The sequence below is a fragment of the Pan paniscus genome, chromosome 6, assembly GCF_029289425.2.
Source record: "Pan paniscus chromosome 6, NHGRI_mPanPan1-v2.0_pri, whole genome shotgun sequence".
NCBI lineage: Eukaryota > Metazoa > Chordata > Mammalia > Primates > Hominidae > Pan > Pan paniscus.
In genome coordinates, this window is record NC_073255.2 from 61,861,762 (window position 1) to 61,878,956 (window position 17,195).

General features: G+C 44.5%; 1 protein-coding gene and 1 pseudogene across 1 annotated transcript; one reads left to right on the top strand and one right to left on the bottom strand.

Annotated features, from left to right (window-relative positions):
* Window positions 1–760: 760 nt before the first annotated feature.
* LOC100994436 (beta-glucuronidase-like) lies at window positions 761–17,161 on the bottom strand. The gene is made up of 4 exons (XM_057302883.2): window positions 14,942–17,161; window positions 13,279–13,464; window positions 12,452–12,605; window positions 761–1,111 (listed from the first exon to the last, which is right to left on the bottom strand). Exons 1-4 carry the CDS (start codon window positions 15,068–15,070, stop codon window positions 975–977), a joined length of 606 nt encoding a protein of 201 aa, XP_057158866.1. The 5' UTR covers window positions 15,071–17,161; the 3' UTR covers window positions 761–974.
* LOC117978053 (ATP synthase subunit a-like) lies at window positions 1,056–3,032 on the top strand (annotated as a pseudogene).
* Window positions 17,162–17,195: the final 34 nt, after the last annotated feature.

Consider the following 17,195-nt stretch of genomic DNA (forward strand, 5'->3'; position numbering starts at 1 on the left):
TTTTTTTACATTTACAAGATTTTTGTCCAATATCAATTCCCTTATGTACAATAAAGGTTTGGAACTGGTTAAAGGCCTGGTCAAATTCTCCACACTTGCAGTGATTTTTTTTCCAGTATAAATAATTTTATGTATTATAAGGCCTGAAGGCTGGACTTTGCCATATCTTCACATGTATAGGGTTTCTCTCCAGAATGAATTTACTTACAATAAAAGTGAGCACAAATTAAAATCTTTGCTACATTCCTTACAATTGTAGGGGTTCTCTATCATGTGAATTATCTTATATTCAGTAAGGATTGAGCATTGATCAAAGACTTATGACATTCTTCATATTTCTAGGGTTTCTCTCCAGTATGAATTCTCTTATATTTAGTAAGGTTTGAGAACCAGTTAAAGGCTTTACCACATTTTTCACATTTGTAGGGTGGCTCTCCAGTATGAATTCTCTTGTGTCCAATAAGATGTGAGCTCTGGTTAAAGGTTTTGGCACATTCTTCACATTTGTAGCATTTCTCTCTAGTATGAATTTTCTAATTTTTGGTAAGGATTCAGCCATGCATAAAAGCTTTTCACATTCTTCACAGTTGTATGGTTTCTCTCCAGTATGAATCCTCTTATGTTGAGAAAAGTATGAGAACCAGTTAAAATTTTGCCACATTCTTCACATGTGTAGGATTTCCTTCCAGTATGAGTTCTCTTGCGTTCAGTGAGATGTGAGCCCTGGTTGAAGCCTTCGGCACATTCTTCACATTTGTAGAGTTTCTCTACAGTACGAATTCTCTTATTTCGAATAAGGTTTGAAAACCAGTTAAAGGCTTTTCCACATTCCTCACATTTGTATGGTTTCTCTCCTGTATTAATTCTCTTATGTTGAATAAAGATTAAGCACCAGTTAAAAGCTTTGCCACATTCATCACATTGAAAGATTAACATTGGTTAAGTCCACTATAACTTTTTTTCTGTCCCGTACACTAACCCACGCTTTTCCAGTCTTTTAACTTTAAATTTTCAATGCCATAGCTTTCATATCTTCTCATTATCACTTTTGGGAATAAATGTTTTATGCTCTGCCCAGGCAAAAGGTCTGGAGTAAAATGAGAGGACACAGCTAAAAATAAATAAATAAATAAATTATACCACTTATTAGACTCAGGTAAGTATACTCTATGAATACAAAATATAAAATTATACCAAGCACAATAAAATGGCATAATACCACAAGCCCAAATTCCTTAATAGACATATAAACTTAACAAAAATATATTGACGAAAATGCCTTTGTAACAGCTCTAAAAACCAGTTAAAAGATTGCAGTGCCACAGAGGAGAATGATGCCAAAAGCCACATAGAAGACAAAAGAACATTTGTTACATTTACCCACCACAGCCATACCTCCTCCCCAATACAAAATAATGCCTTTAAGTGTAAACTCTCGACTCCTGGCTTCTCTCTCAATAGTGAAAAAAAAATAGTGGCACATGTGTCCATACTTCTGGCTTTGAGGAGTCTTTCCAAAGACTGGTTTCTGTCTACCGTGACATAGAGTGCTGAAAGAAATGGTGCTATACTTTGAATGTCAGGTTGGTGTCTATGAGACAAAAGGTAAATGATTGTTACAGCACAGAGAGACTGTAAGACCACAGACAAACAGCAGGTGTACCAACTAATTACAGGCTCTTCAGCAGGAACATGGGCAAATCCACATAACCCAATAAACGGAACACAAATCTAGGGAAGAGACATCTTAAGAACAGGTTTGAGAAATTCTCAATATCTAGCCTGGCTCACTTTGGGAGGCTGAGGCGGGTGGATCGCGAGGTCAGGAGATCGAGACCATCCTGGATAACATGGTGAAACCCTGTCTCTAATAAAAATACAAAAAAAAAAAATTAGCCGGGCATGGTGGCGGGCACCTGTAGTCCCAGCTACTCAGGAGGCTGAAGCAGGAGAATCGCGTGAACCTGTGAGGTGGAGCTTGCAGTGAGCTGAGATCGCGCTTCTGCACTCCATCCAGCCTGGGTGACAGAGTGAGACTCCGTCTCAAAAAAAAAAAAAAAAAAAAAAAGCTACCCCAGTGTTAACCTTTTCAGTTAAAGGCTGAGAGAAATCACACCTCTCTACAGTGAATGCCTCAACTAGATACTTCCACATGACCTATTATTATTATATCAACAATCATAACTTTATTCTCCGTTATTCAATTACAACTACCAAAGTTCATTTACCACACACCCCCTACACCAAAAATAATCAAAACACAAAAACGTAACAACCCTTGAGAACTAAAATGAACGAAAATCTGCTCACCTCATTTACTGCCCCGACAATCCTCGGTTTACCCACAGCAGCACTAATCATCTTGTTTCTCACCACACTGCTTCCAATCTCCAACTATCTAATTAATAACTGATTGATTTCTATTCAACAATTACTAGTTCAACTTGTTCTAAAACAAATAATAATCACACATACTATTAAAGGATGAACCTGATCCCTTATACTAATATCCCTAATTCTCTTTATTGCCTTAACCAATCTCCTTGGGCTTCTACCCCACTCATTTACACCGACTACCCAACTATCAATAAATCTAGGTATAACAATCCCGTTATGAGCAGGCACAGTAATCACAGCCTTCCACTTTAAAACTAAAAACTCCTTAGCTCACTTCCTACCACAAGGCACACCCATACTACTTACCCCTATACTAGTAATCATCAAAACCACTAGTCTACTTATTCAACCAATGGCACTAGCTGTACATTTAACAGCCAACATTACAGCCGGTCACTTACTCATACACTTAATTGGAGGAGCCACACTAGTATTATCAATTATTAACCTTCCCACAGCTTCAAACACCCTTATTATTCTAATTCTATTGACCACTCTCGAATTCGCTGTGGCCCTTATCCAAGCTTATGCCTTTATGCTATTAGTAAGCCTTTATTTATATGACAACACATAATGACCCACCAAACACACACCTATCATTTCGTCAAACCCAGCCCTTGGCCGTTAACAAGGGCTCTCTCCTCTCTCCTAGTAACATCCAGGTTAGCTATATGATTTCACTATAACTCTATTACTCTTTTAACCTTAGGCCTACTAAACAATACACTGACTATATATCAATGGTGACATGATATTATCCGAGAAAGTACATTTCAAGGCCACCATACAACAATTGTCCAAAAAGGCATCTGATATGGAATAGTCCTATTTATTATCTCAGAAGCATTTTTCTTTGCTGGATTCTTCTGGGCATTCTACCATTCTAGTCTAGCCCCAACTCCAGAACTAGGAAGACACTGACCCCCAACAAGCATTTCTCCCCTTGACCCTCTGGAAGTACTCCTCCTGAATACATCTATATTACTTGCATCAGGGGTTTCAATTACTTAAGCCCATCACAGCCTAATAGAAAATAATTGAAAACAAATAACTCAAGCACTACTTATGACAATTACCTTAGGTATTTACTTCACCCTCCTACAAGTCTCAGAATACTTTGAGGCTCCCTTTGCTATTTCTGATGGAATTTATGGCTCAACATTCTTTACACCTACAGGCTTTCACAGACTTCACATCATTATTGGATCAACATTCCTCACTATCTGTCTCCCCTGCAAATTAAAATACCACTTTACATCTAGCCATCACTTTGGCTTTGAAGACGCCACCTGATATTGACACTTTGTAGATGTAGTATGACTATTCTTGTATATTTCTATTTACTGATGAGGATCTTACTCTTTTAGTATAAACAGTACCACTGACTTCCAATCATTTAGTTTGGACAACATCCAAAAATGAGTAATTAACCTAATACTAGCCTCAGTAATCAACACCCTATTAGCCCTATCACTAACAGTTATTACATTTTGGCTCCCACTACTTAATATTTATATAAAAAAAATCCAGCCCCTACGAATGCGGATTTGACCTGTTATCCTCCGACCACATTCCCTTCTCCATAAAATTTTTTCTAATAGCCATCACATTCCCCCTATTTGACTTAGAAATCGCCCTACTACTTACTACCCTTGCCATAAGCCCTTCAAACAAACAATCTGACACTAACAAACAGCACAGCCCTTATACTAGTTATCATTTTAGTCCTAGGGTTAACTGATGAATGAACTCAAAAAGGATTAGATTGAACTGAATTGGTAGATAGTTTAAGCCAAAATAAATGATTTCGACTCATTAGATTATGATACAACATATTTACCAAATGCCCTCTATTTATATCCATATCATATTAGCATATACCATATCACTTCTGGGGATATTAATCTATCGATCCCATCTGATAGCATCCCTACTATGCCTAGAAGGAATACTATCATTATTCATCATAAATACCCTTATACCTTTAAATATATATTTCACCGTGGCATTCATAATACCCATTACCCTCCTAGTATTTACAGCCTGTGAAGCCGCAGTGGGCCTTGCCTTACTAGTTTCCATCTCCAACACCTATAGCCTAGACTATGTATATAACCTAAATTTACTTCGATGCTAAAAATTATTATTCCAACAATTATACTGCTACCAATAACATGATTCTCTAAAAACTCAATAATCTAAATCAATTCACAGCCTAATCATTAGCTTCATTGCCCTATTATTTATTAATCAATTCAATGACAATCTATTCAACTTCTCATTAACTTTCTCTTCTGATCCACTGACATCACCTCTCCTAATCTTAACAGCCTGACTACTACCTCTTGTAATTATAGCAAGCCAGTACCACCTCTCCAATGAGTCACCCCCATGGAAAAAGCTCTATATTTCCATATTGATTACCCTACAATTTTCTTTAGTCATGGCATTCACAGCCACAGAACTAATTACATTTTATATTCCCTTTGAAGCTACACTTATCCCTACCTTAATTATTATCACTCCCTGGGGTAACCAACCAGAATGCCTCAGTGCAAGCTCATATTTCTTATTTTATACACTAGTGGGATCTCTTCCCCCTACTTATGATACTTATTTATACTCAAAATACCTTAGGTTCACTGAACATGATAATAATATTTAACATCCAAGAACTATTAATCTCCTGATCAAATAACCTTATATGATTAGCATGTGTTATGGGTTTTAGAGTAAAAATACCCCTATACGGACTTCACGTATGACTTCCTAAAGCTCATGTAGAAGCCCCTATTGCAGGCTCAATAGTACTTAGAGCAGTTCTCCTAAAACCAGGCAGCTACGGCATAATATGGCTTACCCTTATCTTCAGCCCCCTGACAGAATATACAGTCTACCGCTTCCTCATGTTATCCTTATGAGGGATAGTTATGATAAGCTCTATTTGTCTACGACAAACTGATCTAGAATCACTTATTGCATATTCTTCCATAAGCCATATAGCACTTATTATTATGTCTATCCTCATTCAAACCCCCTGAAGCTTTACCGGTGCAATTACCCGCAAAATTGCCCATGGACTTCCTTCGTCCTTACTACTCTGCCTAGCAGATTCAAACTATGAGCGAATCCATAGCCAAATCATATTCCCCTCTAGAGGGCTTCAAACACTACTCCCACTAATAGCCTTTTGATGACTTAGAGCAAATCTTATTAACCTTGCCTTACCCCACACCATTAATCTAATGGGAGAACTCTTCGTAATGGTGGCTTCACTCTCCTAAACAAACATCACCATTATGCTTATAGGACTTAATATTAATCACAGCCCTTTATTCCCTATACATACTTATCACAATACAACAAGAAACACATATTACATTAATAGCATTAAACCTTCCTCTACACGAGAAAATATACTAATACACATACACCTTGCACCTATTCTTCTATTATCCCTAAACCCTAAGATTACTATAGGTTTTATACCCTGTAAATATAGTTTAATCAAAACATTAGATTGTGGGTCTAATAATAAAAGTCTGCAACTTCTTATTTACTGAGAAAGTATGCAAGAGCTGCTAACTCATGCCCCTGTGCCTAACAACATGGCTTTCTCAAGTTGTAGAGGATAAGAGCTATCCATTGGTCTTAGAAACCAAACATATTGGTGCAACTCAAAATAAAAGTAATAATCACGTATTTTTCCATTACTATAATAACCTTAATCTCCTTAACCTTACCAATTACTACCACCTTAATCAACCCTCACAAGAACTTGGATCCACATTATGTAAAAATATCTACTGCATGCACCTTCACCATTAGCCTCATTCCCACAACGTTTGTGTATATAGACCAAGAAGCCATCATCTCAAACTGACATTCAATAACAATCCAAACCCTTAAACTCTCACTAAGCTTCAAACTAGACTACTTCTCCATAAAATTTATCCCAGTAGCACTATTTGTCACCTGATCTCTTATAGAATTCTCGATATATAAAATCAGATCCTAACATTAATCAATTTTTCAAATATTTACTTATTTTCCTCACCACAATATTAATTCTAGTTACCGCCAACAACATTTTTTCAACTTTTTATCAGATAAGAAGGTGTAGGAATTATGTCTGGTTTTACTAACTGGCTGATGACACGGCCGAGCAGATGCTAATACAGCAGCCCTCCAAGTGATTCTGTATAACCGCATTGGCGATATTGGCTTCATTTTAGCTATAGCATGATTCCTCTCATCTTACAATACATGAGAACCTCAACGAGCATTTATCCTAAATCCTACCCCTGATCTGCCATTAATTGGCCTTCTCTTAGCAGCAGCGGGAAAGTCAGCTCAATTTGGCCTCCACCCCTGACTTCCTTCCGCCATGGAAGGTCCAACCCCAGTCTCAGCCCTACTCCACTCTAGCGCTATAGTTATAGCAGGAATTTTACTGCTTATCCACTTCCACCCCTTAATAGAAAATAATATGTTAATCCAAACCCTTAAAATGTGTTTAGGGGCTATTGCCACCTTATTTACAGCAATTTGTGCTCTAACACAAAATGTGATTAACAAAATCGTAGCATTCTCCACCTCAAGTCAACTAGGCCTTATAATAGCCACAATTGGCAAGAATCAACCACACCTAGCATTCCTACACATTTGCACCCACACCTTTTTTAAAGCTATACTATTTATAAGTTCAGGATCCATCACCCATAACCTCAACAATAAACAAGATATCTGAAAAACAGGAGGACTATTTAAGACTTTACCCCTTACTTCCTCCTCCCTTATTGGCAGCCTAGCACTTACGGCTATGCCTTTCCTCACAGGCTTTTACTCTAAAGATCTCATTATCAAAAGTGCAAACACATCCCTATACCAACGCCTGAGCCCTCTCTACTACTCTTATTGCCACCTCCCTAGCAAGTATCTATAATATCCAAATTATTTTCTTTGCTCTAATAGGACAATCCCACGTCCCAACCCTAATCAGCATTGACAAAAATAACTCTTCCCTAATAAACCCAATTAAATGCCTTATAGTCGGCAGTATCTTCACTGGGTTTCTCAACACCAATAGCATTATCCCTACACTTCATCCTCCCGAACAACAATATCACTCACCTAAAACTCACAGCCCGAGGTGTAACCATCCGAGGACTCTTACTGGCAATGGAACTTAGTTTTATAACTAATAATCTTAAGATAACATATCCATTACAAACATTCAGCTTCTCCAATATATTAGGATTTTACTCAATCACAATTCACCATACAACCCCTCACTCAAACCTATCTACAAGCCAAAATCTGGCATCACTTCTGCTAGACTTAATTTGACTAGAAAAGTCCATACCAAAGACAAATTCACAGACCCAACTCAAAGCCTCCATTACCATAACTACTCAAAAAGGCCTAATTAAATTTTATTTTTTCTTTGGTTATTCCATCCTTCTTAACTTTACTCTTAATTATCTAATCTATTACCCAGAGTAATTTCAACTGCCACATAAATACTAACAATGTTCAACCAGCAACTACGAACAATCAACACCCATAATTATATAAAGCACCCGCACCCACAGAATCCTGATGCATTAACCCTGGCACCTCCCCCTCAAAAATTATTCAACTTCCCACACTAATAAAATTAACTATGATGACCACCCCATCATACTCACCATTCACCAAAGTAACAACAACTCTATTAGTAGCCCCAATAATAAAGTTTCTAAAACATCAATACTTGATCCTCATGCCTCAGGGTATTCCTCAATAGCCATCACCACAGTATAACCAAAAACAACCATCATCCCCCCCAAATAAACAAAAAAGACTATTAGTCCCATAAAAGCCCCACCATAATTCAACACAATAACACAACCTACAGCACCACTAAGAATTAACCCTAAACTCCCATAAATAGGAGAAGGTTTAGAAAAAAACCCTACAAATCCCATAACAAAAGAACACTTAATAAGAATAAAGCATATGTCATTATTCCCACATGGGTTATAGCCATGACTAATGATATGAAAAACCATCACTGTACTTCAAGAACACTAATGACCATTACATGTAAAACAAACCCACTAATAAAAATCATTACTCATTCATTGATCTCTCCACACCATCTAATATCTCTATATGATGAAACTTCGGCTCACTTCTTGGTACCTGTTTCTGGCCATACACTAGACACCAGATACCCCAATTGCTTTCTCTTCTATTGCCCATATTAACCGAGATGTGGACTACGGCTGAAGAGTCCGCTGTTTTCACACTAATGGCCCTTCAACATTCTTCATCTGCCTCTTCCTACACGTCGGCGGAGGCTTATATTATGGGTCATTCGTACATTTAGAAACATGAAACACTGGCATTATCCTCCTACTCACAACCACAGCAACAGCATTTATAGGCTATGTGCTTCCATGAGGCCAGATACCATTCTGAGGCGCTACCGTAATCACAAACCTACTATCAGCCTTCCCATATATTGGAACTGACCTTGTCCCATGAATCGAAGGTGGATTTCCAGTTTACAAAGCCACTCTTACACAACTCTTCAACTTCCACTTCATCTTACCTTTCACCATAATAGCCCTGACAATTCTCCACCTTTTACTCCTACACGAAACAGGGTCTAATAACCCTTCAGGAATTTCATCACATTCTGACAAAATCACCTTCCACCCTTACTACACAACCAAAGATATTCTAGGTTTAATTTTTCTCCTCCTCATTTTAATAATTCTAGTACTGTTTCTGCCTGACCTCCTGAGCGACCCAGATAATTACACCTTAGTCAACCCCCAAATACCCTGCCCCACATAAAACCACACTGATACTTTTTATTTGTATACACAATCTTACGATCCATCCCCAATAAACCAGGAGTCAATATCTGTCCTGAATCTTAGTCACCGACCTATTCACACTCACATGAATCGGAGGACAGCCAGTTGAACATCCTTTTATTACCATCGGACAGATAGCATCTATGATATATTTCTCTATTATTCTTGTTCTCATACCACTCACTGCCCTAATCAAGAATAAACTACTTAAATGAAACTGCCCTTGTAGTATAATCCAGTACACCAGTCTTGTAAAGCAGAAATGGAGAGTCCCCTCCCTAGGGCAACTCAGAGAAAAAGCATTCCCACTTCACCATCAACACCCAAAGCTGAGATTCTAATTAAACTATTCTCTGTATTCTTTTTGGCGCGCATTTTTACTACTATGTAAGTACTGACCATCAGCACTAATACATTAATACTTTTATGTACTTCGTGCATTACTGCTAGTCCCCATGAATATATAGAACTATCAATGCTTGATTGTACACAGTACATTCACAGATTGTATGACATTACAAGCTTGCTCCACACGCATATAAGCAAGTATTAGCAATTTCTTAACTATCGTATATAATACTACACTTACACATAGAACTAGTTCCATATGGATATCGACCAGTACTCAAAATTCTTAATATTACATAGTGCATTCATTGGTTCATTGGACATAGCACATTTCAGTCAAAACCACCCTCCCAACATGGTTATCTCCTACTAAATTTTAGTCTCTTAGTCTACCAACCTCCGAGAAATCATCATCCCGCTTGGATGTGTTACCCTCCTTGCTCCGGGCCCGTAATACTTGGGGTTGACTATACTGAAACTATACCTGGCATCTGGTTCTTAGCTCAGGGCCATAAAACTAAGATTGCCCATACGTTCCCCTTAAATAAGACATCTCGATGGACTAGTGACTATCACCATATTAACCAGACACAGGAGCACTGTCATGCATTTGGTATTTTTAACTTTTGGGGATGCTATCACTCACCATCACGAAAGGCCTTGTCCCCTTGCCATCAGCTGTAGTCATACTTGGATTTGATTTCCACCAAACCAATTGTAGAAATCGCACCTACTCCTCATGTGATCCACTCGACTCAGCCTCCCAAAGTGCTGGGATTACAGGCGTGAGCCACCATGTCTGGCACTTTTTTTCAATTTAAAAAAAGATTTTTTTGACCAGGCAGAGTGGTCACACCTGTAATCCCAACACTTGGGGAGGCTGAGGTGGAAGGATCGCTTGAGCCCAGGAGTTCAAGACCAGCCTGGTTAACATAGGGAAACCACTTCTTCCCTAAAAATACAAAAAATTAGCCGAGCGTGGTGGTGTCTGCCTGCAGCCCCAGCAGCCCCAGCTACTTGGAAGGCTGAAACGGGAGGATTGCTTGAGCCAGGAGTTCGGGGCTGCAGTAAGACACATCTTAAGGCAGGGTAGGTAGTCAAGGAAGCGAACACGTCCTTGAGACGTGCCAATCATGGTGCTGAGATATGTGACATGTGAACAAGCATGTACAGCTACTGTGCATACGCAACCAAAGGACAGCCCAAAACGTGCTTACACCTCTTCCCAGCTCCTTAGGAATTCATCATGGAAGACTCCCAGAAAGGGAGTTTCGCCAGTAATAATCAGTGCTGTCTCATTGCTACGAGCAGCCTGCCCTGAATTCTCTCTCAGGGTGAACTGTGTATTTTGCACTTCACTATTTTTTTTGAGAAGGGGTCTCGCTCTGTCACCCAGGCTGGAGTGCAGTGTTGCAATCTCAGCTCACTGCAACCTCCACCTCAGAAGTTCGAGCAATTCTCCCATCTCAACCACCCGAGTAGCTGGTATTACAGGCACACGCCACCATGCCAAGCTAATGTTGGCCAGGCTGATTTGAACTCAAGTGATCCACCTGCCTCAGCCTCCAAAAGTGCTGAGATTAGAGGGATGAGCCACTGTGCCCGGGCTATTCTGCACTTAACTTCCAAAATACTTTTTTCTTTGCAATAAATTGCTCTATGCTGCATCACCTTTGCTGTGTGATTCTTGTTTAAATTCCTATTTATTTAATTTTATTTATTTATTTATTTGAGACAGGGTCTCACTATGTTGCCCAGGTGGGTCTCGAACTTTTGAGCTCAAGCTATCTGTCCACCTTGGCCTCCCAAGACAGACATTAACCACCGCACCCAGCCTAAACTCTTTTAAACTTGGAACTGCAGCCCCAAAACAGCTGTCAATAATCTCGCCACTGTACTCCAGCATGGGCGACAGTGTAAGGCCTCATCTCAGAAAAAGAAAAAGATATATTTAAAACAAGAAAAGAAAACTTTAAAAATCCTTACACTCTGGGATGCTGAGGCGTGTGCATCACCTCAGGTCAGGAGTTCAAGTCCAGCCAGGCTAACATGGTGAAACCCTGTCTGTACTAAAAAAAAAAATACAAAAATTAACTGGGCATGGTGGCAGATGCCTGTAATCCCAGCTACTCTGGAGGTTGACACAGGAGAATCCTTTGAAACCAGGAGGCGGAGGTTGCAGTGAGCTGAGATTGTACCACTGCCCTCCAGCCTGGTCAACAGAGTGAGACTCCATCACAAAAAAAAAAAAAAAAGACAGGGTCTCCGTCTGTTGCCCAGACCAGAGCGCAGTGGCGTAGTCGTAGCTCACTGCGCCCTTGACCTCCCAGGCTCAAGTGATTCTCCTGTTTCAGCAGCTGGGACTACCAGCACACATCACCATGCCTGACTAATTTTTTAATTTTTTGTGGTGATGGTCTCGCTGTTGCCCAAGCTGGTCTTGAACTCCTGGCCTCAAGTGATCCTCCTACCAGGGCCTTCTTGCAAAGAGCTGAGAGGACAGGCACGAGCCACTGTGCCTGTTCCCCCAAAGCTGCCTGTTCCTTGAGCATGATGTGTAGCAAGGGGAGCTGGAGTGAGAGCAGCACTGTGGGGAAGGGACAGGACAGCCGCCCTGAGCTGTGTGACGTTAGGCCAAACTCCTCTTCTCCAAGCGAGGTCAACCAGACAGGTGATTTCAGGAGCCCGTGTCTGCTCAGATAGGCTGGATTTTAGCTTTGTAGGTGGATGGGAACCTGTGGGGGTTTAGAGATGCTGGGAGCACCTTTTTCCTGGGAGAGCTTTCCAAACAGGGAACAAACAGAGCCACTCTGGGCCCCGCGGAGGGAGGATCTTACCAGAATCCCTCACCACTGTCGTGCTCCACACCGGTGGTGATGGTGATGTCATCGATGTAGGTGGTGGGTGTCGTGTACAGAAGCACAGACCACTGCAGTCCTGCGTAGTTGAAGAAGTCAGTCTGTGTTCTGGACAAAACAACCCTTGGGATACCTAGGGTGTAAGGACTGTGGTTCTCTGGGCCCTTGCCCTGGGTCCTTTGACTTCAGCTCACAGGCCTCCCCAGCCTCCCCAGATTCAGGGCCTCCACTCTGCAAAGGCCACCCTGTCCCTAGCAGGAAGACCACAGGGTGGGATGGGAAGGTGGGTGCGTGCAGTGGAGACAGGATGGTACCCACTTGGAGGTGTTGGTCATGTAGCAGATGGTCCCTGGTGGCAGGGACCCCCCACCCTTGGGGTTGAGCATATTACTGATGTTGATTAGTGACGCAGAGGCAGGAGGGCAGAGGCCCCACCTGGACCAAGCTGCTGATGTCAGCCCCTCATGCTCTAGCGTGTTGACACCATTCACCCACTGCAGACACAGGAGATATGGGGAGGGGGTGGCAGGTCAGCGCATAAGGAGAGGCCCTGCTATTGGGCACTCCCTCACATAACCTGCAGCATGGGGCTCAGGGGCCTGCCAGGCAGATGGGAAGAATGGCATCCCGATGGGGTAGATCAGGCCACCTATCCCCCTACACAGGACATAGCCCCCAGGGCAGGGCAGAGCAGGGACCACCACCATCCCACGCCAGAAGACAGGCTGTGGGTGGCTGCTGGGGGTCCCATGCTGGTCGGCAGCCATGCCCACCCACCCACCCTGCCTGCTCCTGGCTGCACTGACCACGATGTCATAGGAGTGGGCACTGCCAATCCTCAGCACCACTCTTGTGCGCAGGTCCTGGGTCCATTTCTCCGGCAGGGTCACCTCCCATTCGTACAACATCCAGCTAACAAAATGCCGCAGGCGCCAGTCCTGGCCAATGTCGTTGAAGCTGAAGGGAACCAGCATGTCCAGGGTGGGGCCTGACTGCGGAGAGAGGGGCCAGGCTCAGCTCCTAGGTCCCCAAAAAGATCTGGGGCCAGTGTGCTGCACAGCTGTGCCCCCCCAGGCCTAGCGCAAGTCCTGACATACAGCAGGAACCCTTGGTGGAACGTACAGATAACTTGCTGCAACAGGTCAACTGCCAGGGTGGTTTGTGCACCTGGGCCAGTGGGGCCAGGAGTTCCTCCTCGGGAGTGGATGGGGCCCAATATCTCCCGAGACAGATGACCTACTGCCTGTCACAGGGAGGAAGGCTGGTTGGGAGGATGGGGGAGCTTTGCTTAGGACACTGTGAGTGGGGCGCACACTAGCACACAGCCCTCTCCTCTTCCTCCTGTACTGAATGCCGCAAAGTCAGAAAAAGAGAATGTAGAATAGGCAAATGCAGCCCAGACCTCACCTGGTCCCATTTCTCTACTGACCACATCCAAGTCAGAAGGGGAACAGGGGTGGCGTCCTTGGCCTGATGTCATGTCCTGTCCTCTATCTGAACCTTGAAAACCAAGGGACCTTCCTGCCTCAGCAGAGCTGACCTCAGAACGTCTAAACTGTCCCCTCCTCCCAATCCCCGGGCCCGGCTCTGTGCAGCACATGCCGCTCTGGCTAGATGAGTGTGTGGGTAATCAAAAGCCTGTAATCAGCGCTTTGGGAGGTCAACATGGGAGGATGGCTTGAGGCCAGGAATTTGAGACCAGCCTGGGCAATGTAGTGAGACCCTGTATCTTAAAAAAAAAAAGTTTTTTCGGTGTTTTTTTTAAACAGAGTCTCACTCTGTCACCCAGGCTGGAGTGCAGTGGCGTTATCTCGGCTCATTGCAACCTCCGCCTCCTGGGTTCAAGCGATTTTCCTGCCTCAGTCTTCCAAGTAGCTGGGATTACAGGCATGAACCAACCACACCTGGCTAATTTTTATATTTTTAGTAGAGGCAGTGTTTCACCATGTTGGCCAGGCTGGTCTCGAACTCCTGGCCTCAGGTGATTTGCCCGCCTGCGCCTCCCAAAGTGCTGGGATTACAGGAGTGAGCCACCTAGCCTGTCCAAGGTTTTTTTCTAATTAGCCAGGCGTGGTGGCCCCAGCTAACTTGCAAGGCTGGGGCAGGAGAATCACTTGAGCTCAATGGATTGCGCCACTCAGCTCCAGCCTGGGTGACAGGGCCAAACCCAGTCTCAAAAAAATTTACAAATTAAAAATAAACATTAAAAAGGACACTGCCCAGGCTCACCCTTCACCTCAGGAGGGGGCTCTGCAGGGGCACTTCCTCCTCTTCCCACCTCCTCTGCCTTGGTCTTCCCGGTTTCCCCGGGTCCCCATCCACTAGTCCCGCTCCAAGCCCATTGACCTTTAACCTCCTTTGGGCCCCCAGCTCCGGGATGCCCAGGGGAAGGAGCCTGCAGGGGGCTGGGGCTCCTCTCTCCCACTGCCGGGCTTCCGGGCACCTCCAGGCCCTGCCCCGAGTCCTCACCTCCTGCAGCGGCCGCGGGTACCACTGCTCCTTAAAGCCCTGGCGTCGGTTGTCCAAATCGGCAGGGAAGCTCCAGAGGCCACCCAGCTCCTTGGGCTCCCACGACGGGCGCTCCTGGGGGTATAGCATCCCGCCTTGCAGTGCCAGCGCACAGCAACAGCAGCCCAAACGCCGTGCAGGCCACACCTGTCCACTAGGTCACGCTTTCCACTCCACTGCTTGGCCACCGTCTGCAGGGCTAAGAGCAGTGCAGGAGGAGGCTGCGGACAGGTCGCATCAGGTACCTGAGACGATCCGCGCCATCTTTGCTGAGGGCGAGTGCCAGGCCTAGAGGGGCGGGATGGGCCTGGCGCTGCCCAGTGGGGCCTGTGGCTGGAACCCCGGGCTAGGCCTTTGGGGAAGCGGGACCCTCACCCTCAGCCCCAGCCAAGAAGGGCAAGGTCGGTTCCCCACCCCAGCACAGTCTGGACGATCCAGGGCTGCAGGCCAGGACAGAGCCCCTGAGATCGGTGGGATCCCCCTGTTTCTTCAAGGAGCACCTTCTCTTGCTTTCCACAGCAGGAATTTGAGCAGGCCACAGCAGAGCCTCTTCCATGCCTGCTGGATGCAAACAGAGTGAGATTCCACCTTGGGAGGCCAAGGTGGGCAGATTGCTTGAGTCCAGGAGTTCAAGACCATGGCAAAACCCTGTCTCTACTAAATATACAAAAATACTAAATACCAAAATACAAAAATTAAGACTAGGCATAGTGGCTCACACCTGCAATCTCAGCACTTTGGGAGGCCAACGTGGGAGGATCTCTTGAGGAAAGGAATTTGAGACCAACCTGGGAAACACAGTGAGACCCCCATCTCTACAAAAAATATAATTAAGGCTGGGCGTGGTGGGTCATGCCTATAATCCTAGCACTTTGGGAGGCCAAGGCAGGCAGATCACAAGGTCAGGAGTTCGAGACCGGCCTGGTCAATATGGTGAAACCCCGTCTCTACTAAAAATACAAAAAAATTAGCTGGGTGTGGTGGCATGCGCCTGTAATCCCAGTTGCTCGGGAGGCTGAGAGAGGAGAACCACTTGAATCCAGGAGGCAGACGCTGCAGTGAGCTGAGATCACGCCACTGCACTCTAGCCTGGGCCACAGAGGGACACTGTCTCCAAAAAAAAAAAAAAAAAAAAAAGAGAAAAAAGAAATGAGCAGCCTGGTAGGAAGATGGGGCAGCCCTGAAAGGCTCGGTGAATGTACCAGTCTGAAGCTAACACTCCGCAGATCTGGGATGCTGCCCTCCAAGATGTGGTACACGCTGACAGCTTTCTTTTCCCTCTTCCTCCTCCTCCTCATTTAAAGGCAGGAGCCAGCGTGCCTGGCTGTTTATTCCTCTTCCTCCTCCTCCTTTACAGGCGTGAGCCATCAAGCCTGGCTTCCTCCTCCTCCTCCTCCACAGGTGTGAGCCACCTCCTCTGGTTCTTTGTTGTCCTCCTCCTCCTCCTCATTTAAAGGCGGGAGCCACTGCCTGGCTATTTCTTTCTCCTCCTCATCCTCCTTTACAGATGTGAGCCACCACGCCTGGCTGTTTCTTCCTCCTCCTCCTCTACAGACCTGAGCCACCTCGCCGGGATGTTTCCTCCTCCTTCCCCTCCTTCACAGCCATCGGCCACAACTGGCTGTTTTTTCCTCCTCCTCCTCCTCTTCTACAGACTTGAGCCATCGCACCTGGCTATTTCCTCCTCCTCCTCCACTTTCACAGGCGTGAGCCACCACGACTGTTTTCTCCTCCTCCTCTTTTACACACGTGAGCCGCTGTTTCCTCCTCCTCCTTCTCCTCCTTTACAGGCGTGAGCCATCACACCTGGCTGTTTCCTTTTCCTTCCTCTCTTCCTCTTCCTCCTTTACAGGCGTGAGGCACACGACTCTGTTTTTTCCTCCTTTGCAGGCGTGAGCCACCATGCCTGGCTGTTTCCCCCTCCTCCTCCTTTACAGGAGTGAGCCTCCGTGCCTGGCTGTTTCCTCCTCCTCCCCCTTTAACAGGGATGAGCCACGGCACCTGGCAGTTTCCTCCTCCTCCCCCTTTAACAGGGATGAGCCACGGCACCTGGCAGTTTCCTCCTCCTCCTCCTCTTTTACAGGGGTGAGCCACCAAGCCTAGCTGTTTCCTCGTCCTCCTCCTTCTCTTTTACAGGCGTGAGCCACCACACCTGGCTGTTTCTTCCTCCTCCATAAGCATGAGCCACCTCGCCTGGCTGTTTCCTCCTCCACCT